The sequence below is a fragment of the Lodderomyces elongisporus genome, chromosome 1 (assembly GCF_030384665.1).
Source record: "Lodderomyces elongisporus chromosome 1, complete sequence".
Taxonomy (NCBI): domain Eukaryota; kingdom Fungi; phylum Ascomycota; class Pichiomycetes; order Serinales; family Debaryomycetaceae; genus Lodderomyces; species Lodderomyces elongisporus.
In genome coordinates, this window is record NC_083673.1 from 3561060 (window position 1) to 3587181 (window position 26122).

Here is a 26122-nt window from a genome sequence, read left to right on the forward strand (position 1 = left end):
CAAGCCAACTAATATTCTAGAACTTTGTACGGGTGCATTTATAGGAAGCACAAATCAATGGCAAGAGAGTAGCGACACAACAACTACAAAGTTGGTTTTAACTATAGTTCTAAAGTTCATTGTATAATGTTTAGACCACTTGATTGCCAAATAAAATAAATAAAAAAAAAGTAAAAATGAGGGAAGCAGTGGAGAGAAAATAGGAAACGGTTTGCTCACGTTATTAGTAAAGAGTTACTCATGAGTTTCCAATAGCTTGCTTTTTTTTTTTAGGTGAATATATTTTGCATCGTTTTGAAAGGAAACCGAGATCGCTACAAGAAACACGAAACAAAACAGTCAACTAGGAATAGTTCAGATAGTGACACATTCTATGTATTTACTCAATCTTCTCTCCCAATGACCAGAAAGAGAAAATATTGACAATTTATTGAAAGAAGTTTACATGTTGAAAATTTTGTTCACTCGGATATTTTTAGTAAACGACAATCCGCTACACATTGTTGTTGTTTTTTTCGGGTTCTTTTCTTTTTGCAACCGAAATTATATTTTCCTCCACCTTTTTTATTACCCACAACTTTTGTTTCTCTTAATATATATCGTTTTCTCAACCAGCATAGAGTTTAGCTCGGAGAGCTGGATCAAAGCAAAGAAAGAAAGAAAGCAAATGCTTAGACTCATCTTGCATTAATGTAGAAATTCATATGGCTAAACACTTTCACAGGATGAAGAAGAAGGAAGAAGCTTTAAAAATGGGATGTCAATCATTTATACCAAATAATATGGTCACGAGCATCTACAGACAATTGTTGACTATTAAGTGTCACGCGAACAAGCGGCTCTAATTTTGGTGGGCGGGAGAGCGGGATGGCACAACAGAGGAAAGATGAAGAAAGAAAGAAAGAAAGAAAGATAGGATTGAAAAAAACAGGATATATTATTCCCTTGAGAATTACTCTTTTGATGTACTCCCTACCTATAACAAAATACCTACCTTTTTCAAGTCGTCCATACTCTTTTTCCACTCTTCTTTCTTGATCCCCTTACTTATACCATTTAAAAAATTTCGCTTTACCATTCCAAAACTTTCTTTCTCATTCTCATAATCGAAGCAAGTGTCATTATTATTAAGCCTTGTTCAGTATAATTCTTAGCGCGCGATTCCCAGTCCTTTTCCTTTTATTTTTATTTTTCCGCTCCAGGACAATAAAGATACCTTCGAGAAATGACGTTCTTTTTTTTTTCTTTTTTTTTCCTTTTTTCAACAAAAATTCCGCTTGGTGCATGATCACATTAGAGGTTCGAAAACATCTTTGAACAAGTTTCATCTTTATCTATTTTTCTTTTTTTTGTTCCTATTCTTCTTTTGCTTTGATTTTCTGGCAACTATATTTAGACTTGACCTACAAAGATAAAAGAGATATAAAACTGTGTAAAGCATATATAGCGAGTCCTTTATTTTCTGATAAATCCTTGAAATCTTTCACATTTACACCCAAACGTATCTGACAATTTTTATTAATTAAGCTCAAGAAAGGGGGAAAAAAAAATACAAATATGGTTCACAAAGCAGAATTTTTACCTTCGACTGGTAACTCGATATCTTCCATATTACAAGGTGGCTACAACCATCCTTTATCGCGAGAATGGCAGCAAGAACGTCAGTTGACCAAGAACATGTTTATTTTCCCATTATTCATTTCAGACATGCCAGATGACGAAACTGATATTCCCTCATTACCTAATATCAAGAGATTTGGAGTTAACAAATTGGTTCCATACGTTGACTCGCTTGTGAAAAAGGGATTGAGAGCAGTAATTCTTTTTGGAGTACCTTTGAAAGAGGGTGTTAAGGACTCTGTAGGTACGGCAGCAGATGACCCTGAAGGACCAGTGATTACAAGTATCAAGTTATTAAGAGAGAAGTTTCCCGACTTGTTTATAATGTGTGACGTGTGTTTGTGTGAATATACTGATCACGGACATTGTGGAATCTTGAATGAAGATGGATCGTTGAATAGAGAACCTTCTGTGCGAAGAATTGCTGCCGTTGCTGTCAATTATGCCAAAGCAGGTGCCCACTCAGTAGCACCTTCAGATATGATGGACGGTAGAATTAAGGATATCAAAACAGGTTTAATGGATGCAGGACTTGCACACAAATGTCTTGTTATGTCGTATGCAGCAAAATTTTCAGGAAACTTGTACGGACCATTCCGTGACGCTGCTGGTTCAGCACCAAGTCATGGCGATAGAAAAGCATATCAATTGCCTCCAGCAGGTGCCGGTTTAGCGAGAAGAGCATTGTTGAGAGATATCGAAGAGGGAGCAGATGCTATAATGGTTAAACCTTCAACATTCTATTTGGATATTGTTAGTGATGCTAGTAAACTATGTGGCGATTACCCACTCTGTGCTTACCACGTGAGTGGTGAATATGCCATGTTGCATGCAGCTGCCGAAAAGGGAGTGGTGGATTTGAAAGGCATTGCTTTTGAAGCACACCAGGGACTTGTCAGAGCAGGTGCTAGACTCATAATCAGTTATTTCACCCCTGAATTCTTGGAATGGTTGGACATCTAAGTGAAGGTTGATTTTTTTTTATTTTATTAAAAGTTTTATTTTTGGGAAAACTAGTAAAAACTAAAGTGAAACTTCAAAGAATTCTGTAAGAAAACTTGTATAAAACTTGTAAAAAACTTGTACAAAACTTGTAAGTAGTAAAGTATGAAAGAAAAGAAAGAAAGAAAATAGTAAATAAAATAAATGCATAGATTCTATTATTTGTATGTTCGTTGGATTCATGCAGCAATCGGTTCAGATTCTGACTGCTCTTGTTTTGGTTTCTCTTTCTCCAGTTCTGCATTTTGATTCTCCTTTTTATCCGAGAGTGGAGTATCGCTTGGCACATTGGGCATAATTTGATCTTTTGGTGCAGACGGTAATTCTCCAACCACCTTCTGTTCTTCCTTTGTTTCCTCTTGTTTAATGGCACTTGTCTTGTTGATTTCTTTATTCAACCTTTCAAATTCATCATCCACTGCATCTTCATCGACTCGACTCAACCCTGACCCTAATCCTAGAGTCTGGCTGATCTCTTGCTCTTGTAACCTCTCCTCCTCCAAATCATCCATAATCTTATCAATCTTGTCAACATTCATCTCTGCATTCAATTGCTTGAGTACTGCGTTACCCTGTTGCAACCCGTACATTACATCCTTCTCTATTAGCTTGAACTCAATAGTTCCTATAAGCTTCTCGAGATTGTCAAGTTGGTCATATGTCTTTGTTATTGTGGCCTCTTGTTGTTTCTTTAGCCGGAGGTACAATTTAGCACGATCTGGTTGTTTGTTGAGTATAGCTTTTTTGGCAAGCTTTGTTTGCTTATCGCGAATCAAGGAGAGCTTGCGTTGATACTGTTTGATCTTGTCACGTTGTTGTTTGAGTTGGAAGATTGCCCTGTCTTCCGCAGTGATCTTGGGCGCACTTGGTTGATTGCCCATATTTATATTTTTTTGTTCTTTCTGTTTATTAAGCTTTTTTTTTGGTTTTTTGCTTTTCAACCTTAGTTAGAATTGATTATTGTAGTTCAAAATGATGGAGCAAGGTGTATATATTCAAGCAAGGTTTGGTATTTTTCTTTGTGTGTCAATGAATAGCCAAATTTTGTTGAATTGTATTTATTCCTTTGAGAATTCACTTCGTTTTCTTATCGTGAAGAACGAGGTCGGGCTTTCTTTCTTTCTCTCTCTCTCTCTCTTTCTCTATCGCTTGCTCGCTCGCGTGCGTGAGCGCAATTCGCGAAACCGTATATCCATATCTTTTGCAACTAGTTGAACATTTCTTCTTCACCAAGACGCACTGTGTCTATACTCTTTGTAAATATAGAACTCGGTGTCATTACCATATATATAAAAGAGAATAGTAGAGCTATTGCATTCTAGCTAAAACTATAAAAATAGAAGTAGCAAACAGGTTATGCATCTCTAGGCTATTCTCACACTGTGCTGGTTTATCTATAAAAAAAATGTTTATGCATGTTCACTACAACTATAACGCAGTCTAATGAGTATTCGGAAAGAGTGACAAACTCACTGAATATCTTCACTTGCCAATTGTAGGTAAATGTTAGCTTCTTAGCCCTATACAACATACCATAATTCTAGGATAAATCAGTCGTGATACTAATTAGTCAGAGCAAAACATTCATTTGATTGTTGATATAATTGCTGATAATAGTGAGCTAGCTTGGTAAGCTAACTAGTGATTCACTTTAAATGCACGGCAAATGATTGTTCATTTACGTGAAGTAACACTGTTGCATGTCATATGGTAAATATTCAATAAATTAAATAATAATGATAAAAAGAATATTTGATTAGGTGATTTACCTAGTAATATTAAATAACGTCTACTTATATAAAACACTTGTAGGGTGTCCTTGCACTAACCACGAGAGAATCAAATGTTTTTCTTCTTCTCTTCCTCTTCTTCCTCTTTCAATTTCTTTCCTCTGCCGAGTTTGTCGTAAACTATTGATTGACCCAATAAGATTGAGTTCATCACCAAGGATGTTGAGTAGCCTGCTAACAAGATCTTTTCGTCAACAGTGGTCTTGTTTCTTGTTGCCTTTGTCTTGTAGTCGGTATAGGAGGTGTATACTCTTATTGCAGAGCCAACAACATTGGCCTTCAAAACAACATCACTCAAGTGGCTCACTGTTTTCAATCTGTAGTTGGCGTTGATTTGTGGAATCTTGGCAATGATGGAGATTGGAATGTTTAAAATCTCCAATACTGAAATCAAGTTTGATGGAGCAATCTTTGTAAAAAATATTATTGCACCCACCATAACTCCAATTGGTTCTGCCAATGCTTGGAGAACGGATTTGATTTGCTCTTCAATAGGAAGCTTTCTCAAATTGGCCAACTCACCTTCATCTTTGATTCTGTAAAATCTGGTCAATAAGATGATAATGGCATTTTGAATACCCAATAACAAACTTTCACCATAGTTTATAAAGGGGATATTGTTTTGTGAGTTGAAAACAACGTGGACCAAGCTGTTTAATGTGTCAATGGACAAACTCTGCAAGGATAACCCTTGAGCAACCTTGATTCTGTCGGTCTCGGTCTTGATGAGCAATTTTCTAATCTGAGGAATTCTAATGAATGAAGAAACACCTACGGTTAATGCACTCAAGAGTGCTGCTAGTACTTTGCCAATACCAATAGCTTTGACTTGCGACCAAGCCATTTGCAAAACAACTTTCTTGTTGACATCTGGATCAAGAAGTAAATTCAATAGCATGAAAATTGGAGAACCCATTTTTTGTTTTTGTATATGTTTCTTTCTTTTACCTTTTATTTTAATTTTTGTATTTGTATTTGCTAATTATCTAATTTTGGGTTATCTCTGAAAAGGATTGATTGGTTGAAGAACAAAAAAATTGGTAAAGATGGAGATAAAATCAGATGTTTAAATGAAAGATAGATAGTGGCAATAATGGTCTTTTTTGTCGAAGCTTTGACTAATCTGGTGACAACCAATGTGAAATTTTGTAGTGAGCAAGTATGTGTCGTGATTATTTATTTATTATATGTTAATTTTTTTAATTTTTGGCTTCTTCTTAATCTTTTTTTTTTTTAATTATTATTATTATTATTATTACTGAGTCGAGATACAAAATCCAGTTATCTGGGGAAGAAAGGAGGAGACAAAAAGATAGGGGGAAGAGAGTGTGAGTAAGAGAAAGAAAGAGAGAGAGAGAGAAAGATAAGTCCGTTTTGTTGGACAACTGACACAGATAAGTCCGCGGCACAGTTTTGAATTCTCTTCTGATTTTCGATTTCAAAGAAGATTTAAGCAAAAAATTAACAATTGCTACTATTAGTACTATCACTACTTAATAGCACGGGCAGGGTCTTTTTTTTTACATGTATTTCGATATAGAAAATAGCGTGGTATAATCTGAAAAATAAGTACTTCTTTATCACGGATAATGTTGTATCTCACTCATTTATATGTTGAATTCTGTCTGCGCTCCCCACAATCTGTTTCTATTGCTGCTGCTATGAAGTTTTTTTTCTTTCATTTTCTTTTGTTAATTATCACAGGACTGTAGAGGGAGAGAGAGAGAGAGAGAGAGAGAGAGAGAGAAAGAAAAAATGCAAATGCTCATCCTCCACCTCCTCCTCTTCCTCTAATTCTAAATCCACTTCCAATTTTCCACCACATTACCGAATCGAGTAATCTTGATTTTGTCAAAAAACAAAAGGAAAAAAAAAAAATCCGCAATTTCCAATCAATTTGATATTTCTCTTTTAACAATCCCCTCCTTTCCCCTCCTTTTCCCTCCTCTCATTATTGTTCCCTTTTGTTTCCCCCCCCTCCGCCTCTCTTTTTTCATCAGCTTATTCTAACAGAAAGAATACAAGCGGTAACAATAAACTGATCAAATCTGAAACATTCACAGAATTATACAAAATAGAAATAAACAAATACGATTAGTTTTCATACATCTATCATACGATTTTTTTCTATAAAAAAATATAGGATTTAATATTGAAAAAAGAAAGGCTCGCTAGTACTCACCAACTACCAAGGAAATCAAATTCGGAAAGGATAATAAAAACATAAAAAAACAGAGAAAACACTATTTAGCCCGTGTCAAATCTTGCAACTTTTCCTTCAAAGCATTCTCCTTGTTTTCAATATACTTTAAGTTTTCCAAATGAAGATTCAACAACTGAATAATCTCTTCGATAGAGTTCTTCTGACCATTATTGGAAGCGCTGGCTTTGGTTGCATCCATGCCTGGTAAGTTACTAATCATGTTCTTGTTGAAAACATCACTGATGGAGTTGACTTCATTGATTAAAGTGTTTAAATTGTCTCCCAAACCATCCAATCTCTCATCCAACAACTCTGCATTATAGTATGCTCTTTCACGTAGCCTATCTGTTGCACTCATATTCGATGTCAAGTTGTAATTTGATTGCTGCTGTTGCTGATCGTCTTTGATCAATGGACCAGATGATGTATTTGAACCTGCCGATGTTGCCGAGCCCGAAGTTAGTGCTTGTCGGCCACCATAGAGAGTAGCTGCTGCTGAAGCGGCTGAGGCGCCACTTCCGTTGTTCATTTCTATATTGCTCAACAACAAATCAGTTTGTTGTTCATAGTTGTCCAAAACTCTCTCTAACTCATCCTGTTGATTCTCAACTAACAACAATTGCTGATCAATCTTCGACTCGAGCGCTTCTACTTCAATGGAATCTTGATTCAATTTAGTGATTGCATCTCCACTTTCACCCAATTTCAAATCCCACTGTTTCACTTTACTTGTATAGTTTTCAAACAATTTACTTGTTGAGCTTAATTGCTTCGACCACTTCAAAATCAAATCGTCAAGATTCTTATTATCAATCGAAACAGCTATAGGTTCAATCTTTGTTGGCTTCAAATTTGGCTGCGCTGAGTTGGTGCTGGTAGTAGTTGTAGTCGTAGTCGTAGTGTTGTTATTGCTACCGTTTGTCGTTGCTGCTGTTGTAGCAGAAAATCCACTTGGTTTTGTATCTGAACTTTCCTCTTTCTTAGCTCCAAACAGAAAACCTGTTGCGGGCTTATCTTTTGTTTCATCATCCTTCTTTGCTCCAAATGAGAATCCAGATGGTTTATCTTTTGAATCATCATCCTTCTTTGCTCCAAATGAGAATCCAGATGGTTTATCTTTTGCTTCATCATCCTTTTTTGCTCCAAATGAGAATCCAGATGGTTTTTCTCCTTCATCTTTCTTTGCGCCAAATAATCCCCCTGTAGAAGCTGGTTTTTCCCCTTCATCCTTCTTCGCTCCGAATGAGAACCCAGATGGTTTTTCTCCTTCATCCTTCTTTGCTCCGAATGAGAACCCAGATGGTTTATCTTTTGCTTCATCATCCTTCTTTGCTCCAAATGAGAATCCAGATGGTTTCTCTCCTTCATCTTTCTTTGCACCGAATGAGAACCCAGATGGTTTCTCTCCTTCATCCTTCTTTGCTCCGAATGAGAACCCAGATGGTTTATCTTTTGAATCATCATCCTTCTTTGCTCCAAATGAGAATCCTGTAGAAGCTGGTTTATCTCCTTCATCTTTCTTTGCACCAAACAATTCTCCAGTAGAAGCCGGTTTTTCCCCTTCATCTTTAGTTGCGCCAAATGAGAACCCAGCTGGTTTCTCTCCTTCATCTTTCTTTGCACCAAACAATCCTCCAGTAGAAGCCGGTTTTTCCCCTTCATCTTTCTTTGCCCCGAATGAGAATCCCGCTGGTTTATCTTTCGCGTCATCATCTTTCTTTGCGCCAAATGAAAATCCAGTCGATGATGATGATGGTGGTGGTGGTGTAGACGTTGCAGATTTAGCGCCAAATAAGCCACCAGTGGATGCTGCAGGCGCAGTACCATCAGTCTTTGAGCCAAACAAACCACCAACACCAACACCATTGTTAGCAGTAGCAGTAGTAGTTGTATTTGAAGATGGTGCTGGGGCCGTGGTTGTTGTTGAATCTGTCTTGGCTCCAAAGAGTCCTCCAGTATTTGGATCAGCTTTAGCACCAAACAATCCACCTGTTGATGAAGCTGGTGCATTCAAAGTGGTAGAATTTGTGTTTGAATTGGAGTTTGAACCAAAGTTAAATGCAGGTGCAGGCGAGGCAGATGACTCGCCATCCTTTTTACCACCAAATCCTGTTAGAGGAGTTCCAGTTGTCGATGATGATGTAGGAGCTGCAGAAGTGCTTGGATTATTAGAATTAGCGTTGGTGTTGGCATTGGTGTTGGCATTGGCGTTAGCACTGGGCTGGCCAAATACTGATGATCCTGGCTGTGAAGTTGCAGAACTTCCAAATGCACCTTGTGATCCAAAACTTGGAGCGCTTGTATTAGCGCCAAATGCAGGAGCCTTGTTCTGTGTAGATGCAGAGCCAAAGAGTCCACCTGACGATGCTGCAGGTGCCGTTGTGGATGGGTTGTTATTTTGACCAAAGAGTGAAACAGTATTGGTATTAGTGCTGGTATTAGTGTTGGCATTAGCATTGGCATTGTTGGCATTGTTGTTATTGTTGTTTGTTTGTCCAAAGGGAGAAGGCTTGGCTCCAAATGCCGAATTGTTACCAAATGCACCAAATGGGCTCGCATTCGATGTTTGCTGACCCGGTTGAGTTGTCTTGGATGCTCCAAATATCGAGCCCTGATTTGCATTTTGTGTGCCAAAAACATTTGAACCCGTTCCTGTTCCTGTTCCTGTTGTTCCTGACGTTGACGACGTTGGATTAGAGTTGTTACTGCCAAATATATTCAGCTGGTTGGTATTCGAGTTGGCATTATTGCCAAACCCTGAGAATCCAGCTCCTGTATTCGATGAATTACCACTTCCAAACATTGTCGTTATATACTATGAGATAACAGTGATTACAATGGGGTGAAAAAGGGTAATGTGTGATTGATGGATGGATGAATGAATGAATGAATGAATCTGTGTTTTGACGGAGAAGAGGTTTTTTGTTTTTAGAATGAAAGTGCTGAGCATGTTTACTTTGCACCTCGCATTAAATTTGGCGAAAAGAAAAGAAGAAAAGAAAAAAGAAAAAAAGGACTTTGCGGCATGCGCAATTCACACAAGATTTCAAAATACTGACAAACTTAGAGAGAAGGAGATCAAGAAATTGACAACAGAGTGTATGAAAAATGAAAAATGAAAAAAAAAAGGAGAAACAGAATACAGATAACAATACAAAGATTGAGACCGAAGCTTACATAACAATAAATTTTGTTAAGCTATAAATTAATTGCCTCTTCTATATATCTGCTGAAATTAAAGATCAAATAAAGTTCAATCTTTTTTATTTCTTTTGACCTTGAGCGGCAACAGCTGCAGCACCTGCCTCAGCAGCTTCTGGGTCCAAGTAGTAAGCAGGCTTGGTTGGCTTCAATTTCTCGTCCAATTCGTAAACCAATGGAATACCAGTTGGGATGTTCAAACCAGCAATTTCTTCATCGGAGATGTTGTCCAAGTGCTTAACCAAGGCTCTCAATGAGTTACCGTGGGCAACAACCAAAACAACCTTACCGGCCAACAAGTCACCGGCAATTTCATCTTGCCAGTATGGCAACAATCTGTCAATGACGATCTTCAATGACTCGGTCAATGGAACACATGCTGGGTCAATGTCGAGGTATCTTCTCTCGCCAACTTGTGAGTATTTGGCATCAGCCTCAATTGGTGGAGGTGGCACGTCAAATGATCTTCTCCAGGTTTGGAATTTTTCTTTACCGTACTTTTCCAAAGTAACAGCCTTGTCCAAACCTTGCAAAGCACCATAGTGTCTCTCGTTCAATCTCCATGATCTCTTGACTGGGAGCCACAATTGGTCAGCAGACTCCAAAGCAATGTCAGCGGTTTGAATGGCTCTTGACAATTTAGAAGTGTGGACAACATCAAGCTTGATTCCAGCTTCTTGGATCAATTCACCAGCTCTCTTGGCTTCTTTTCTACCGGTTTCTGACAATTTAACGTCAACCCAACCGGTGAACAAGTTCTTTTCATTCCAGTCTGATTGACCGTGTCTAACTAAAACTAATTTTGGCATTGCTATGTGTCGAGATTTACTATTCAGAGGAATTGAGCTGGAATAGAAAAAAAAAAAAAGAGGGGAAAGGGGAAAAAGGAAAAAGAGGAAAAAGAGGAAAGGAAAGAAGAAGGAGAAAAGAAAAAGTGTGGTTGTATTTACGGGAGAGTGGAAGGAATTCGCTGAAAAGATTGGGTGAGCATGTGTTGTGAATATTGTGTGTAGCCGGGTGTCTAAGGGTCGAAAAAAAAAATTAAAAAAAAAATGAAAAAAATGAAAAATGTATAGAGAAAATGAAAAAATAAATATAAATATAAACATAGAGTGTGCGCGAGAGTTTGTCTGTGACAAACAAAAAAAAAGCACGTGATATGAAAAGGAATTCAATGTTCCGATTGACCTTGTACAAAAGCATTCAAGATATCCGGTGAGTCTAAATTTTTCCACATTCTGATTTCTCCAGTTAAGCTGTACTCAATTAACCATAGTTTACTTGTGTTTATTAACTTCCGAATTGAAACTGGTTTTGGTTCTCAAGTCTGGTTTCTGTTGTTTTGTGGTCTGCTGGATTTGCCGCTTGTTCGTATAATGTCACCACGGGATCTCGATTCAATTCGGTAAACTCGCCTCGAAGCTCTATCAGGTGTATCCGCGATTGATCTTCGCTTTCGTCGTGGATGCTTTCAACAACCAAAGTCAACTGCTCAACGCCAGTGAATTTTGGACGAGATAAGTAATGCTCTACAAAAGTATCTTCTGATTCAACAACAGTTTGTTGACCATCTTCGTCATCAATATCCGTTGCGAGACCTATTTGTGGATGGTTGATGGTTTGTGTGGGTTTCTTGCCTTCTAGATTATCGAAATCTATGGATGTATCGTTTTTGAATAGTTTAATCACTTTTGGACAATACTCTTCGCCATTGGTGCGCAAAATTAACGAATATAATTTGACTGAACCATTGAGAAATGGAATAATGATAATCAATTGTTCATCACAGTCCGATCTTATCACAGGTTTAACTTCATATTTCGTTTCTGCAGATTTAAAGATTCGTGCTAAATCTGATTTGGGGTTGGCCATATTCAAAGCTGATACTTTATCTAGATCAACTTTGGAGTTGAGTGATTGTGAGGATAAAGTAGGGATTGGTGCAACATGGTCGTGATCATGGCCATCGTGGTTGTGGTTATGACCATGGCCATGGTAATGTTCGTTTTCGCAAGACATTTCTTTTTTTTTTTTTGGAGCAGAGAGAGCAGACTGATGTTTATGCACGTGTAGTGTATTTTGCGTGTTTGGTGTGTTTGGTGTGTTTGGCGTGTTTGGTGTGAATGATGAATAGATTTAAAGAATACGTGATTGATGGGTAATGACACTTTTTGGTGAGCCAAAAGGGAGTCAATGATATTCTCATTTGGTAGCGTAGCTGAAGTAAACATGTGGGGTAAACTCGCCCATCGCTCAAGATGTATTCTTATACTAAAAAAATTTCTTGTACTCATTTTGCCTTTCGCCCCTTTTGCCAGTGAAAATAAGGTTAGACTGATTTTGTAAGAATAGAATAAGGGAAGAGGGGAAAAGGAAAGGAGGAAAGAAGAAAAAATTTCATTAACTACATTCACAATAAGCACTATATTCATCTTCTCTATCTCTATTGAACTGGTTAAGCTTATATCAAAAATTTAAAGAGCTAATGAGCTGTATAAACAAACAAACATAACAATAACACCCCAAACGGTTAACGAAAGCGACAAGTATTTGACAGCCTTTTCAGCTTTTGAAGCGTCTACTTCTGAACCAATCAACTTGTAGCCAAAAAGACCTGGTAAGATGAATGAGATAGACGTAGATCCCGTAGCACCCACAATTGCTAATATAAATGCAAACGACTTGACGGTAATTGCAAGAAAATACCCCACAACTAAAAGTGTTATTGTAATTGCAATAAAAGTTTCTCTTGGGAATGGAACCACCACTTCTTTCATCTGCAACTCGGGATCATTTTCATTTTCATTTTGAACACTAGTATCTGGCTGGAGTAATTGCGTTGTCTCGTTAACTCTTTCTTCTACTTGAATAAACTTCTTTTTAGCTGCAAAGTAGACATTATTCACCGAGATTCTGGCTGGATGCAACATCAATGGGAAAGAGAATAGTACCATAAACACAATGCAGAATCTTCCCAATGTTGTTGCCCAATTGGCGGGATACATCAAGATGATATTGCCACTTACATTGGCGCCAAATGTCAAGTACCCAGTCAATCCAACAATTATAAACAAAAGTGCTGCAAGAACTATGGCGAAATTAATCAACGAGACCAACTTGCCTATGGACTTGTCACGAGCTTCATTGATTATGGAAAACATATTTTGATGGCCAGTAAAGGCAAAAACAATGATTGAAAATGTGCTAAACACTGCTGTTGTGCTTGAAGGCCAATAACTTATAATGCCGTTTCTTGGGATATCGTTGGCAAACCAGTGGCCAACGACAAATAATGTGAGGTATGCAACAGCCACAAGACCCAATATGGATGTGTACTTTAAGGAGTCGAGGTTCTTCAAGAATGATAACGGCACAGTGGCTATTGTTGATGCAACGAGCCAAAAAAGTCTATGGTGTTTTTCGGCAACATGAGGTATATAGGTAACTATAGTTGGCATCAAGTCTCCAATCAACACCAAGTATGAGACGGCGCAGCCAAAGCATTGTATGGCAATTGCAATATCAAAGATGACGGAAAGTTGTGGGTAAGTGATTTGACAAAGGTTGTAGAATGTAGCATTGCCCACAGGTGCGAATTTCGAGACAAGGGCCTGTAATACCAAGCCAAACCCCGAAGTTATGGCGGCAACAAGAATAATGAATGTGCCAAAGATGGATCCATCGGTTGAGTATGCCAATGGCATGGATAATAGGCCAGCGCCTATAATTGTTTTGATCAAATTGATTGAAGAGGACACCGTCGAAGCGCCATTTCCAATCACGGGATCAACAGATGGCATTTTCTATGGAAAACAATAGTAGGAAACAACAAAAGAAAAATATTGAATGAAAAGAAAGAAAAAGAAAGAAAAAGCAGAAAGAAAAAAGAAGTTTTCCTTGAAAAGACTGATTTCGGTTGATGGAGTAATGATTAGCTTTAAGAGTAATGGATCACAAATATGATTGATTGCTCATGCTATGTATACTTTTGAGTAATAAAAAATAATATATATACATATATGTATAGCATATTTAGATTTAGTTTTTATTATGAAAAAAATTTCTTTATTTTTTGTATTTTTGTATTGCTTAAAAAGAGAGACGAAAACGGAAAGTGGAAAATGGAAAACGGAATTTGACGTTGAAGCCACAACTTTTGCATTTGCTTCTTTATTTCTCTTCCTTCTTTTGTTTGAAAGTTCAAGTTTTACTTTGCTTAATCTTTAAATGTATTAAATGATATTATCTTTCAGAAGGTTTGGTTTAATACTTGCATTCTATTGAACTTCGCTTTTAATCTTATTGTTTCTTAACCTGAACTTATGTGATTAAAGCTTGATAAATGAAATAAGAAATAAAAAAAAAAAAAAATAGAAAAAGATGTTTCAATTCTTAATCAGCTGGTAAAAGTTTATTTAGGCACAGGGTCTGTTCAATTCGAAATGATGAATCTCTCTGAAACTTTATTCGTGTAGACTATTTGCGAGATAACTACTTTCAAGCATATCAAGAATACTAAAATCTTTCTCTATAATCGTATAAATTAAATTTATAACTTTGTAACAAATTATTCAGAATTATAGCTTGGTAAATTGCCCTGTGGTATGCTTTGCTTAAAGACATTTGTACCACGTGACTTTTGGAGCACTCTTTTCCCATAATGCTCTGAAAAGAAGGCAATATATTTTTACATATACTGTATAAATAGATATACATGAATAGAAAAAGGAAAAGAAAAAGAAAAGTAGAAAAAAGGAAGAAGGGATAAGCAAGCAGTGGTCCAAAAGACAAAAAACGGTATTCTTGTAAAATAAACTCCGGGACATGAACGAACAGTATTGCGGTCAACGGCGCTTCCAGCAGAAACTAAAAACAATGTAACAACTTCCAATAAATACTTTGCAATGCATGATAATACAAAAAGAGCAAAATAGAAACAGGAGGTGTTGATCATATATTTAAGAAGCAAATAGGGTAAAGCAAAGGGAGATAAAAATGTAAAATAGAAGACCAAATTGTAAACTTAATGGGGCAAACCAAATGGGGCAAACCAAATGGGGCAAACCAAATGGGGCAAACCGAATGGGGCAAACCAAAAGGAACAAAGATTGAAAATAAAATTGGAAAACTTTTTCTTCGTGGGCAAAACAAAAATTTATAAAAAGATGGAAAAGAAATTTGTCCAAGCCAATGGAATGGTAATTTTTTTGCAAATGTAGCCTAAGAAAAGACTCTACGTCATAGGATGAGTTTTTGGCAAGCGCATTAGTAGGTAAGTAATTGAGTTGGTAAATGCAAGATCACTCGTAACCATTACTCTCCTAGTATCAACTTCTCTAAATGAAAAAAAATTTCAAAAAAAAAGTATATACCCTGTGCTAAAGCAGAGTTTGCTATAATAGAACAAGCACATGTAAGTTCGGGTGAAGCATATATATTCTTCTTCTCTCTGTATGTATGTGTATATATATATATATACTTAGTACATGTGTGTTTAATGACAATAGCAATGTTAATAAAAACTAATGAATGCTAAGCTTCAATTAAATTGTACCAAACTACACTCCAAACGTCACTAAGCGCGAGTATAATATTTTATATATATATTTTTTATGTTTTATATTTTTATATTATTTTTTTTTCTCTTGACAATAAAAAATATAATAAGCCAGAAGGAAAGAAAGAAAGTGAGTGAGTGAGTGAGTGAGTGAGGGGGGGAGAGAGAGAATGAAAGTAAGATATACACCAAAACATCACTTTCTCCTTCGAAAAAAACAAAAAACATAATCAGCACTCAATCTTTTAACTTTTCCTTTTTCTTCTCTAAAATTTTGTTGTTTTTTGTTTTCTACTAAATTCATATTTCTGATTGATACAGAAACTGAACATATATACAAGTGTTTGTTGAAATAGAAACTTATTGCTTCTCAGATAAAGGATTTTTTTTTGCCACTCCCGATTAATTCTTAAAATTGGAGAAAGAAACTAGCAGCATCAAACAACTTAAACAGAGACTTTAAATCTATCCTATTACAACCAGTCTCCTTTTTTTTTTTTTTTACTCACCACCATTTATTTTTCTTTGGATTTTGCCATCTTTAAGAAATCAAAGTTAACGTATACAAAATTACAGTGATACATTCCTAGATACCCTTCACTTTCTAATTTACTAATACAAAATTAAAAACATGTCGTCAGATGGAGAATTCACAAGGACACAGATCTTTGGTACTGTGTTTGAGATCACAAATAGATACACAGACTTGAACCCCGTTGGTATGGGTGCTTTTGGTTTGGTATGTTCAGCAGTCGATAAACTAACTGGCCAAAACGTTGCTGTAAAGAAGATTATGAAACCATTTTCAACCTCTGTGTTGGCCAAGAGGACATATAGAGAGTTGAAATTATTGAAACACTTGAGACATGAGAATTTAATCACCTTGGACGACATTTTCATCTCCCCCTTGGAAGATATTTACTTTGTGAATGAGTTGCAAGGTACAGATTTGCACCGATTATTGACATCGAGACCATTGGAGAAACAATTTATACAATACTTTACATACCAAATCTTGAGAGGATTGAAATATATCCATTCGGCTGGTGTCATTCATCGTGACTTGAAACCATCCAACATTCTCATCAATGAAAATTGTGACTTGAAGATTTGTGATTTCGGGTTAGCCAGAATCCAGGACCCTCAAATGACGGGATATGTCTCCACTAGATACTATAGAGCACCGGAAATTATGTTGACTTGGCAAAAATACGACACCGAGGTTGACTTGTGGTCTGTGGGATGTATCTTGGCCGAGATTATTGAAGGCAAGCCATTATTCCCAGGTAAAGATCACGTAAACCAGTTTTCAATTATTACCGAATTGTTGGGAAGCCCACCCCCTGATGTCATTGACACAATCTGCTCTGAAAACACTTTGAGATTTGTGCAATCATTACCACATAGAGACCCAATCCCATTCAGTGAGAGATTCGCCAACTGCACACATGTTGAGCCAGAAGCTATTGACTTGTTGGAGAAATTGCTTGTGTTTGACCCAAAAAAGAGAATCAGTGCTGCTGAAGCCTTAACACACCCATACATGGAGCCATACCACGACCCAACCGATGAGCCTGTATGTGAGACCAAGTTTGACTGGAGTTTCAACGATGCCGATTTGCCAGTAGATAACTGGAGAGTCATGATGTACAGCGAGATTTTAGATTTCCATCAGAGCATTGGTGTAGGAGGAAGTGGAATGGACCAGCAACAGCAGGAAGTTGCAGATGCCAATGGTGATACACATAAATTAGAGCAGTATCAACAACAGCAGGAACAGCAGGTCCAGCAGCAACAGCTCCAGCAGCAGGAACAACTTCAGCCACAAGTGTAAGAGACTAGATATTTTTAGAATATGTATAGAATAAAGAGAGAGAGATAGGGAGAGAAATAATGAGTGAAGAAGTGAGTGAGTGAGTGAGTGAGCGAGTGAGTGAGCGAGCGAGCGAATATTTGTCTGTGTGTATGTTTTAGTTACCTGAGTAATTAAAGAAGAAAAGTGAAAACAAAATATTGATTTAAAAGTATTGTCAAGGTGTATTTGTAGAGTGTTTGAGTCTATGTAGGTGGAATAGGCACTGAAATTTCGCATGGATTTAGTAGTCTGATATATACATATAAAAAGAATACAACAAACAAAAAAAATAGAAATAAAAATAAAAATAAAAATAAAAATAGAGAAAGAAAAAGGAAACCAAAAAAAAGAGAGAACTAGCCACATAGTTTGTAAGGAACAAGAGACCGGGGTCAAAATCGGAAATGAAACACGTTAAAGATCCAGCTTCAAGTCTGTCATTCACAAAGCAATTGAATGAGCACCTTTCTATATCATTGAGGTATAGTGATGGTGATTGTGCTGGTGCTGGTCCTGGTGCTGGAGAAACTAGTTATAATACCAATAACAAAACCACCACCACCAACAACAATGGTTATAGTGCTCAACAATTGACGCGAACTTGTGTACTTACAATCACAAATATTGCAAACAACAAAATTATAGTCAACCCAGAAAATGGTCTTTCCAAATCAGAAAATAGTCATTACTCCAATAACCTCAATGGATCCCATGGATCCAGAAGTAGTAATGGTGAATCAAAAGAAATGCTTAGTCACGAGTCGAGTGGTAAAATTGTGCTATTCCTTGGCCACATACAATTGTTTGGCTACGTGGTGCTAAACTATAGATTCACACAAGACTCGTCGTCGTTGGATATGCACAGACCGCAGCATTGGTGGAAAAACGGGACATACCTTGGAGATTACGTGGACACTAGAGAAGGAACAAGAGCCAGCAAAGGAGAGGAAGGTGATAATGGTGAAGAGGAGGAAGAGGAGATGGATAGAGAATTGAAGGTCGAGTCTACTCCATTCATTTATGACCATTTACACACTAAGAAATTGCTTGTTGGAGGCAAACTTGGTGGCGTTGGTGACCTCGTTGCTGATGTACCCGAACACGCCACAACTGGAAAAGCCCATTTTTTACATGACTTGATTAGCAACTTTGATACATCGCCACCGCTGCCAGATAAACCACCATTGGATGAATTGGTTGAATCTATAGTCCCATTCTATGCAACACCGCAATCATTGTTATTCACTGACCTTGTTTTGGAAAAGGGCGAGTCGAAAAAGTATGAGTTTCAAGTTCCCCTAGACACACGGCTTCCGCCAACTTATAACGCCAGGCTGACGGGGATTCCTCAAGACCAAGGGTGGACAAGTGTGCGATATTCGTTGATTATAAGTCTAAGTGAGGGAAGTATGATGGATGAGCCCAAATCGGTATACTTTCCCATGTATATCAAACCATTTAAGCATCCTACAATTAGTTCATTGCAGAGGCTATATTATGAAGACCTGTTTGGCTTGGACAAGGAGTGGAAAATATTGGACGTGACAAAGTATTCAAAAGAAGTTACTCCTGACGATATTGCCAAAAGTGACTTTATGCTAGATTTAGAAACATTGATTGATTCTGACTTGTATAATATGCCCAAAATTTCAACTAGTGAAAGACGCAGAAGGAGAAGCAGTGGGAACTTGTTACTGCTGGGTAACACTAGTGTTGGTTCTGGTGCGGGTTCTGGTGCAGGTTCTGGTGCTGGTGCCATTGCCATAGGAGAACACGACTACGAATATGTTACACAATTACCATCGCAGTTGCGAACACTGTATCAATTGAGGGCTAATAATGAGGATCTTTGCAAGGTCCTGATTTCCAAACCATACTATAACCTAGGAGATGATATACATTTCGTTATTGATATCAACATGGGCAATGAAAATAAAATCATCGGGTTGAATGGATACATTGAAGCCATGGAAACGTATCATGCAGGGGAAGGTGGGAAGAAGAATGTGGAAAATGTATACAAAGTTACAAACAATTTGAAAGTGAATTTATTGGCCTCGGCGATAACACATAGACTGAGCCGGACACCGAGTTTGGTGAGCGACTACATCAATATCCCCAAGTTCCTAACGCCGCAATTCCAAAGTAGGAAATTCATGGATTTGAAATACCATTTAACTTTTCAGTTCAATTTTGCGCAATTACCTATTGACTCGCAAGATTCGACTACTCTACTGGATTCACAAAGTACGCTGCAGAATCCACTGAATGAATTTGTTCCTCGAGACGCACTCAAAGGCGAGCTCGTGGGAAACAGTTGTACCTTCCGAGTACCTTTGTATATCGTCCATTAAACTTTTCAAATGGAAGACAAGAGTAGGACAAGAAAAAAACGTATTAACAACAGCAATAAAGAAAATAAGCGAGCTTTACGCATATTAGATTCAAGGTAATGAAATTGTAATGTGTATTTGATTCTTTCCTTTCCTCTTTGCTTTTTTCTTTTTTTGTTATTGTTTTACATTACTAAATCTTTTCTTTTTCGTATACATTTCACAGTTCTAGAATTAATCCCAATAAGTCCAGATCTTTCCGAATTAAGCTTAAAAGAAATATTATATTTTCTGTTCTAGAAACTTGTACGTGAAATATCGTCAACAAAGAAGGAAATGAGAAAGACTCGAAATACACACACGGTGTTTCATTTTAATTACAAATGGGAAACAAGGGAAGGGAGAATGTGGGAAAAAAAATGGAAATATGATGCAAAAAAAAATTGAGACTATAAGGCGGTGTGGAGGTATTGAGGTGGGGAATTGGAGATTCAGAAGAAGCAAATAGAATGGTTGATCATTTGTGCTTCTTTTTCACTTTTTGCTGTTTTGTACTGTTCCTTTTCATTTATTTTATTTTTTTTTATTTTTTTTTTTTGTTTTGGCTTCTCCTTCAGACAGGGCTTTGGTCAAAAATTACCGTTTTAGGTAAACAGATTAATTTGAGTGCACAAAAACACAAGCACCATAATTTCAGCGAGAAGATCTCTCCCTTCGCCAAACCTTTTTCTTGTCTAGGAAATACGCACTAGGAATTGAAAATGGCTGCCAAATGTAGAGTCTTTCAATTATAAGCTAGGGATGAATTAGAAAGTAAATTACCTCCTACAGTAATACACACGTCGAATTTAACCATCGACACTTCGACATCAATTCGTTTGACAAAAGAAGAAAAAGCAAAACAAAGCCACTACATGTACATTTATCAACATATATATATATATATATATATATATATAACCATTACATCCGAATAAAAATGTTGCAATAATTTATGAGTCATATATATATATACTGAATATCAAGGAGCTTTCTCGAGGTGTTTTGTTTTTATATTGATTCTTTCGTTTCTTTTCCTTCTTTTTTGCTTATACTGCTTGCCACGCTCGTTATCAATAATCAACGAAACAAACAGATATGAAGTTTTCAACGCTCACATTCACGGCTTTGTCGTTTGCTAGTATTGCCAAGGGTCATGTCTTGAGCCCAGCATCGGGTCCACTTGAAATTGAATTGGTGGAAAAAAGAGAAGTTCCAGAATTGACTGTTCTCCAACAAAGAGATATTTCCTCGTTTGTCGAGGGCTTAATCTCAGATATCAATGTCACTGCCATTATCGACTCGATCGATTGGGAAGAAATTGCCGGTTGGGCAAACAATTTGTTGACTGAGGATGACAATGTCAAGTATTTGGACTATATCTTGAACTTTTTGGGAAGCACTAATTTGGTTCCAGCAGCAATCAGCTTTATCCTTTCAAACAATGAGACTAGAAGTATTGCTGGTGATGCTGTTGTTGGTTTATTAGGTGTTGCTCAACAATTTGACATTACTCCAGTCTTTAATGCTTTAAAGAACTCGGGATTGGTCTACACATTGATTGCAGACTTGATCGAAAATCCAAACACATTGCCATTTGTTGAGCAAGTGCTCAAGGATACTCTTGGCAGCAACTCATTAATCTCGGGTTTGTTGGATGGTGGTAGTGGTTCATCTGCAGATGGTACTGTTCTTGCAACCGCAGTGACTACGGGCATTACTCTTAGCTCTGCAGGTGTTACTGCCTCAGTTGCTGCCTCTGTTAGTGCAAGCATCAACACTGCAAACAATCCATTATACTCACTCAATGCCAACTCGAAATTTGGTGCTGCAACCACCACTGCCAACCCAAGTGACATCAACACTGGAAGCATTGCTGCATTGATTTCAGAGGCTGGCGCTCAAGTGAGTGGAAACTCAAACCCACTTTATGCTTCTGCTACTACTTCTGCCGGTGGTGCCCTTACAACCACCACTAAAGCTGCATTGACTACTTCTGCCACTGCTGCTGTAACTGCAAAAGCTGGTGGTAGTGGTGTTCAAGTTGGCACCTACAACCTTGCTACAATTACCGGTCCTGCATTCCAATCAGTTCCTACTTCGCTGTTTGGACTGGGTCCAACCACCATCAACTACTCTGCCTTGGGTCAAATCACTGCTGCATTTGGTGGTAGCGGTTCCAAGAAGAGAGATGCCGTTTATGAAGCATTGCAAGAAATGAAAAAGAGAGAAGAACAAGAAGAGGATGAAGTTAACCAAGCCTTGCAAAAGATGAAGAGAGACAATATTGAAGATTTGTTAACCACCATTTTCTCGTCCATTGTCAGATCCAACTTGTTGAATGAGACTATTCAATATTTGGTTACCGATGAGCAATTTGAAAATACTGTTGCCCAACTTTTGGAGGGTGTCTTTAGCAACATTGGCTCTACTTTGACCGGAGTTTTCAGCACTGATTGGTCAGCATTGTACCCATTGATTGAATCCTTGTTGAACTCTGGTTTGTTGACCGATACCATTACCAGAGCATTCAATGACCCAGACTTGAAAGATGCGTTATACAGGGACTTCCAAGAGATTTTCAAAAGGGATTTGGAGGCTAGAGATGAACAGGTTTCCACCTTGGTATCCAGCTATGTTGTGACAGTCTCAGAGTCTGCATCCAGCAATGGCACTGCACCAGCTGTTTCCACTATTGACTCTGAGAATGCAGGTTCACCTGCTGTCTTCAATTTGGCATTACCTGCATTCGCTGCAATTGGTTTGTCAGCATTGGTAATGTAATTCTTTGCTTTTCTTTTGGCTTCTTACTTTTGTTTCTTTTATTTTCCTTTCTTTTTCCTTTACTGTATCTATTAGCTTTTTTTTTTTGAAAAAAGAAGAAAGTCAAGGAAGTTGAAGAAAAAATAGAAAAAGGAAATTGAAAAGAGAGAAACAAATTAAGCACCAAACCCGAAATACCTTTTATATATTCAGTTCTCTTTTCGTATATTTAATAGACAAGTATTGTGATTTCTCTGTGATTTAAAACATTTTGAGTAGTTCTCCAACATTTAGCTACTTGTGGTAAGAGCTTACATTTTGAATGAGGGTAGTTTCCAATACGTGTTGATTGTTCAACCAATTTGTCTATTTTTTTCTTTTTTCTTAAAAAGAGTCAGAAAATGAAATTATTTCACAATTTGGTTGCAAATTGCGTCAAAATAATAGCTAATGGTTAATTGTAGTACACAAGCTGAGCATATATATTCTTTCTCACAATCAACTTTTTTACAAAAACATACACACACATAAATATTACTGTAATAGATATCGACATTTCGAAAGTGTTTCAAATCTTGATATAATCTCCTTTTCCTCATATCAATGGCTACTACATTAACTTTCCTGTATGGATATTTTAAACTGAAAGGAGCATGATATATACCATTGTTCTGTGAAGCTAGTAAAAAAAAAATGTAATACAAAATCTAAAGGCAAGGACAGCACAACTAACTGGTCTCCACCACTCCCATATACTTTGCTAAGGTGTGAAAAATCAAGAAGTGTATGAAAAGTTACATCAAAATGTGTTAAATTTTGGTGGTGGTAGTGATAGGCTGCGGGGAAAGAGAATGTTTTAACTAATATTACACGTGACTTTAATGTGACTTTAATATGATTTTAATGTGACTTTAATGTCATATTTCAATAAATTACAAAAGATCTGACAAAAAAGTATTATTAATACACAAAGTCAAGCTTAGATTCTTTTTCGGACCTGAGAAATGCTTCAAATTTCATAATTTCCAGCAAGACACAATTACAAAGATAAGGTACAAAAAGCAACCCACTTCGACATCACTCTATTAAGCTTCTCTTTTTTTTTTCACTACTCAGTAAATCAATTGAGAATGTGTTCTAGTGAAAGAAAAAATGCCTTTGGCAATAATGACATAGGCTTTGAAAGCTCACCCTCGCTTGGGATTGAAAATGGCAACGCCAATGTCAACGGCAATGGCAACGGCGACGACAATGACGATTACGATTATGATCACCATTTTGATGCTGATAGCGACGACGATATGTCAAAGTCAGCAAACTCGGCTCATTTTTCAACATCCCAGGACAAATTCATGAAGGAGCACGATTTGAAGCAAAGAGCATTTGAGGCATTGCACAATAATGGAGGTCGCCCTGCATCGTCATCTTCTCCAAGCAGTGCTGGGTTGAGAAGAAGGTCTTCAGTAATTGATATGCCGCATGGTATGATTGGGGGTGCTAATGTTAATGCCAGTGGCAAAGGCAGTGGCAATAGTGGTGACAAAATTGGCAACGATAGCCACCTTTCACACTTTATACACAACCTTGACCCACGTCTCGATAACGCAATCCCAGAAGAATACCCTTCCGAAGAGTTGGTAGAGTTTTACCAGAATGTCAAGACTTGTTTGGACCTTCGTCACAAGTACTTGAACTTGTCATTACAGACTCCGCAACTGATTGACCCAAGAAATCAACCAGAATGGAAGATTTATCCACTGCCACCCAAGCCAACGTACAAGTCGAAAAATAGATTTAATCAGATTGTCAACACTGCAGCTACTGGAGAGGAAGAAGAGGAGACATTTGACTTTAGCAAATGCATGATTCCAAACATTGTTGAGAGTGAATTTTTTTTCAAATTGAATAAAGAAGGTGTCTATGAAGTGTTTAAAGAAGGTTGTGATGCCGAAACTGATTCTCCCTTGGTTAAGATTCCTGACTTGCAACAATACCATTCCGATTTAAACCACATTAGTAGAATAGCATCCGATGGTCCTACAAAGTCCTTTGCATTCAAGAGATTGCAATATCTTGAAGCCAAATGGAACATGTACTATCTTTTAAACGAGTTTGAAGAAACCAAACAGTCAAAACAAAACCCACATCGTGACTTTTACAATGTACGTAAAGTTGATACACATATCCACCACTCAGCCTGTATGAACCAGAAACATTTGCTCAGATTCATCAAGTACAAGCTCAAGACGGACCCCGACCTGCCTGTGATTTTTAGAGACGGCAAAATCTTGACCTTGGCAGAGGTGTTTAAATCCTTAAACTTGACCGGGTACGACTTGTCGATTGACACTTTGGATATGCATGCACACAAGGATACATTCCACAGATTTGACAAGTTCAATTTAAAGTATAACCCCATTGGTGAGTCTAGACTTCGAGAGATTTTTTTAAAGACTGATAATTTCATCGATGGACGATACCTTGCCGAGCTTACACAACAAGTGATGGAGGATTTGGAAAGCTCCAAGTACCAGATGAACGAGCTCAGAATTTCCATCTATGGTAGATCAATCCATGAGTGGGATAAGCTTGCCGCTTGGGTTGTAGACAACAAGTTGTTTAGTCACAATGTGAGGTGGTTGATCCAGGTGCCCAGACTTTATGATATTTACAAAAAGAACAAGAATGTGAGATCATTTTTGGATATCGTCAAGAATATTTTTGAGCCATTGTTTGAAGTGTCAATGAACCCCAAGTCCCATCCTAAATTGTATATCTTTTTGCAAAGGGTTGTTGGGTTTGATTCTGTTGATGATGAATCAAAGGCAGAGAAACCTATCCAATCTAGATCCTATCCCCCAGCTGGTGCTTGGAACTTTGCTACCAATCCACCATACTCGTACTACTTGTATTACTTGTATGCAAACATTGCTTCATTGAACCAGTTGAGGTTAAAGAACAAGATGAACACCTTTGTGTTGAGGCCACATTGTGGTGAGGCGGGTGACCCTGAGCATTTGATCAGTGCTTTTTTAACTTCGTATGGTATTTCGCATGGTATCTTATTGAGAAAATTACCATTTATTCAGTACTTGTACTATTTGGACCAAATTGGAATCGCCATGTCGCCACTTTCAAATAATGCATTATTCCTCACGTACGACAAGAACCCATTTTATAATTTTTTCAAAAAGGGAATGAATGTCTCGTTATCAACAGATGACCCGTTGCAATTCTCCTACACCAAAGAACCACTTATCGAAGAATATTCAGTTGCTGCTCAAATCTATAAGCTTTCTGGAGTCGATATGTGCGAATTGGCCAGAAACTCGGTGCTCCAAAGTGGATGGGAAGCTGCAATCAAAAAGCACTGGCTCGGAAAGAATTACATGGCCGGGGGAGTGGAAGGCAATGATATTGAAAAGACAAATGTCCCGGACATTCGTGTAGGTTTTAGAGAAAATACTCTTAAAAGCGAGCAAAACTTGGTGGAGCATTATAACAAGCCCCAGTATGCAGATATGCGTCGCGAATCCCACTAAGCGCATAAAAAATAAAAAATAAAATTTTGGAGGATAAAAGAAAAAAAAAACTCGTCCTAATTTTTTGCATACTTTATATATGTATGTATGTATGTATGTATGTATATATATAGAAACAAACGCATATATGTGTAATTAACGAATATATAAAGTACAGATTCGTCGAAATTGACTAGCAATTGTTGTAAGAAAAAAATTATAATAATATTGGATCACT

The 26122-nt window shown here is 37.4% G+C and overlaps 11 protein-coding genes across 11 annotated transcripts; 5 read left to right on the top strand and 6 right to left on the bottom strand. All coding sequences in view use genetic code 12, as the record gives it.

Moving 5' to 3' along the window:
• Positions 1-1557: 1557 nt before the first annotated feature.
• Positions 1558-2583, top strand: HEM2 (Aminolevulinate dehydratase; the record flags this gene model as incomplete). Its single annotated transcript, XM_001528740.1, has 1 exon — positions 1558-2583. One exon carries the CDS (start codon positions 1558-1560, stop codon positions 2581-2583), a length of 1026 nt encoding a protein of 341 aa, XP_001528790.1.
• A 218-nt stretch (positions 2584-2801) lies between these two features.
• Positions 2802-3503, bottom strand: VPS20 (Vacuolar protein sorting-associated protein 20; the record flags this gene model as incomplete). The annotated part of the gene is made up of 1 exon (XM_001528741.1): positions 2802-3503. The coding sequence occupies one exon, from the start codon at positions 3501-3503 to the stop codon at positions 2802-2804; it is 702 nt and encodes a 233-aa protein (XP_001528791.2).
• A 958-nt stretch (positions 3504-4461) lies between these two features.
• PVL30_001283 (uncharacterized protein) lies at positions 4462-5328 on the bottom strand (the record flags this gene model as incomplete). The annotated part of the gene is made up of 1 exon (XM_001528742.1): positions 4462-5328. The coding sequence occupies one exon, from the start codon at positions 5326-5328 to the stop codon at positions 4462-4464; it is 867 nt and encodes a 288-aa protein (XP_001528792.1).
• A 1327-nt stretch (positions 5329-6655) lies between these two features.
• Positions 6656-9418, bottom strand: NSP1 (FG-nucleoporin nsp1; the record flags this gene model as incomplete). Its single annotated transcript, XM_001528743.1, has 1 exon — positions 6656-9418. The coding sequence occupies one exon, from the start codon at positions 9416-9418 to the stop codon at positions 6656-6658; it is 2763 nt and encodes a 920-aa protein (XP_001528793.2).
• Positions 9419-9878: 460 nt separating this feature from the next.
• Positions 9879-10625, bottom strand: GPM1 (Phosphoglycerate mutase; the record flags this gene model as incomplete). The annotated part of the gene is made up of 1 exon (XM_001528744.2): positions 9879-10625. One exon carries the CDS (start codon positions 10623-10625, stop codon positions 9879-9881), a length of 747 nt encoding a protein of 248 aa, XP_001528794.2.
• Positions 10626-11106: 481 nt separating this feature from the next.
• Positions 11107-11835, bottom strand: PVL30_001286 (uncharacterized protein; the record flags this gene model as incomplete). Its single annotated transcript, XM_001528745.1, has 1 exon — positions 11107-11835. One exon carries the CDS (start codon positions 11833-11835, stop codon positions 11107-11109), a length of 729 nt encoding a protein of 242 aa, XP_001528795.2.
• A 455-nt stretch (positions 11836-12290) lies between these two features.
• Positions 12291-13616, bottom strand: AVT7 (Vacuolar amino acid transporter 7; the record flags this gene model as incomplete). The annotated part of the gene is made up of 1 exon (XM_001528746.1): positions 12291-13616. One exon carries the CDS (start codon positions 13614-13616, stop codon positions 12291-12293), a length of 1326 nt encoding a protein of 441 aa, XP_001528796.1.
• Positions 13617-16004: 2388 nt separating this feature from the next.
• Positions 16005-17207, top strand: HOG1 (MAPK protein hog1; the record flags this gene model as incomplete). The annotated part of the gene is made up of 1 exon (XM_001528747.1): positions 16005-17207. The coding sequence occupies one exon, from the start codon at positions 16005-16007 to the stop codon at positions 17205-17207; it is 1203 nt and encodes a 400-aa protein (XP_001528797.1).
• A 425-nt stretch (positions 17208-17632) lies between these two features.
• On the top strand, positions 17633-19582 carry PVL30_001289 (uncharacterized protein; the record flags this gene model as incomplete). Its single annotated transcript, XM_001528748.1, has 1 exon — positions 17633-19582. The coding sequence occupies one exon, from the start codon at positions 17633-17635 to the stop codon at positions 19580-19582; it is 1950 nt and encodes a 649-aa protein (XP_001528798.2).
• A 1116-nt stretch (positions 19583-20698) lies between these two features.
• On the top strand, positions 20699-22384 carry PVL30_001290 (uncharacterized protein; the record flags this gene model as incomplete). Its single annotated transcript, XM_001528749.1, has 1 exon — positions 20699-22384. One exon carries the CDS (start codon positions 20699-20701, stop codon positions 22382-22384), a length of 1686 nt encoding a protein of 561 aa, XP_001528799.2.
• A 1109-nt stretch (positions 22385-23493) lies between these two features.
• Positions 23494-25905, top strand: AMD1 (AMP deaminase; the record flags this gene model as incomplete). The annotated part of the gene is made up of 1 exon (XM_001528750.1): positions 23494-25905. One exon carries the CDS (start codon positions 23494-23496, stop codon positions 25903-25905), a length of 2412 nt encoding a protein of 803 aa, XP_001528800.2.
• Positions 25906-26122: the final 217 nt, after the last annotated feature.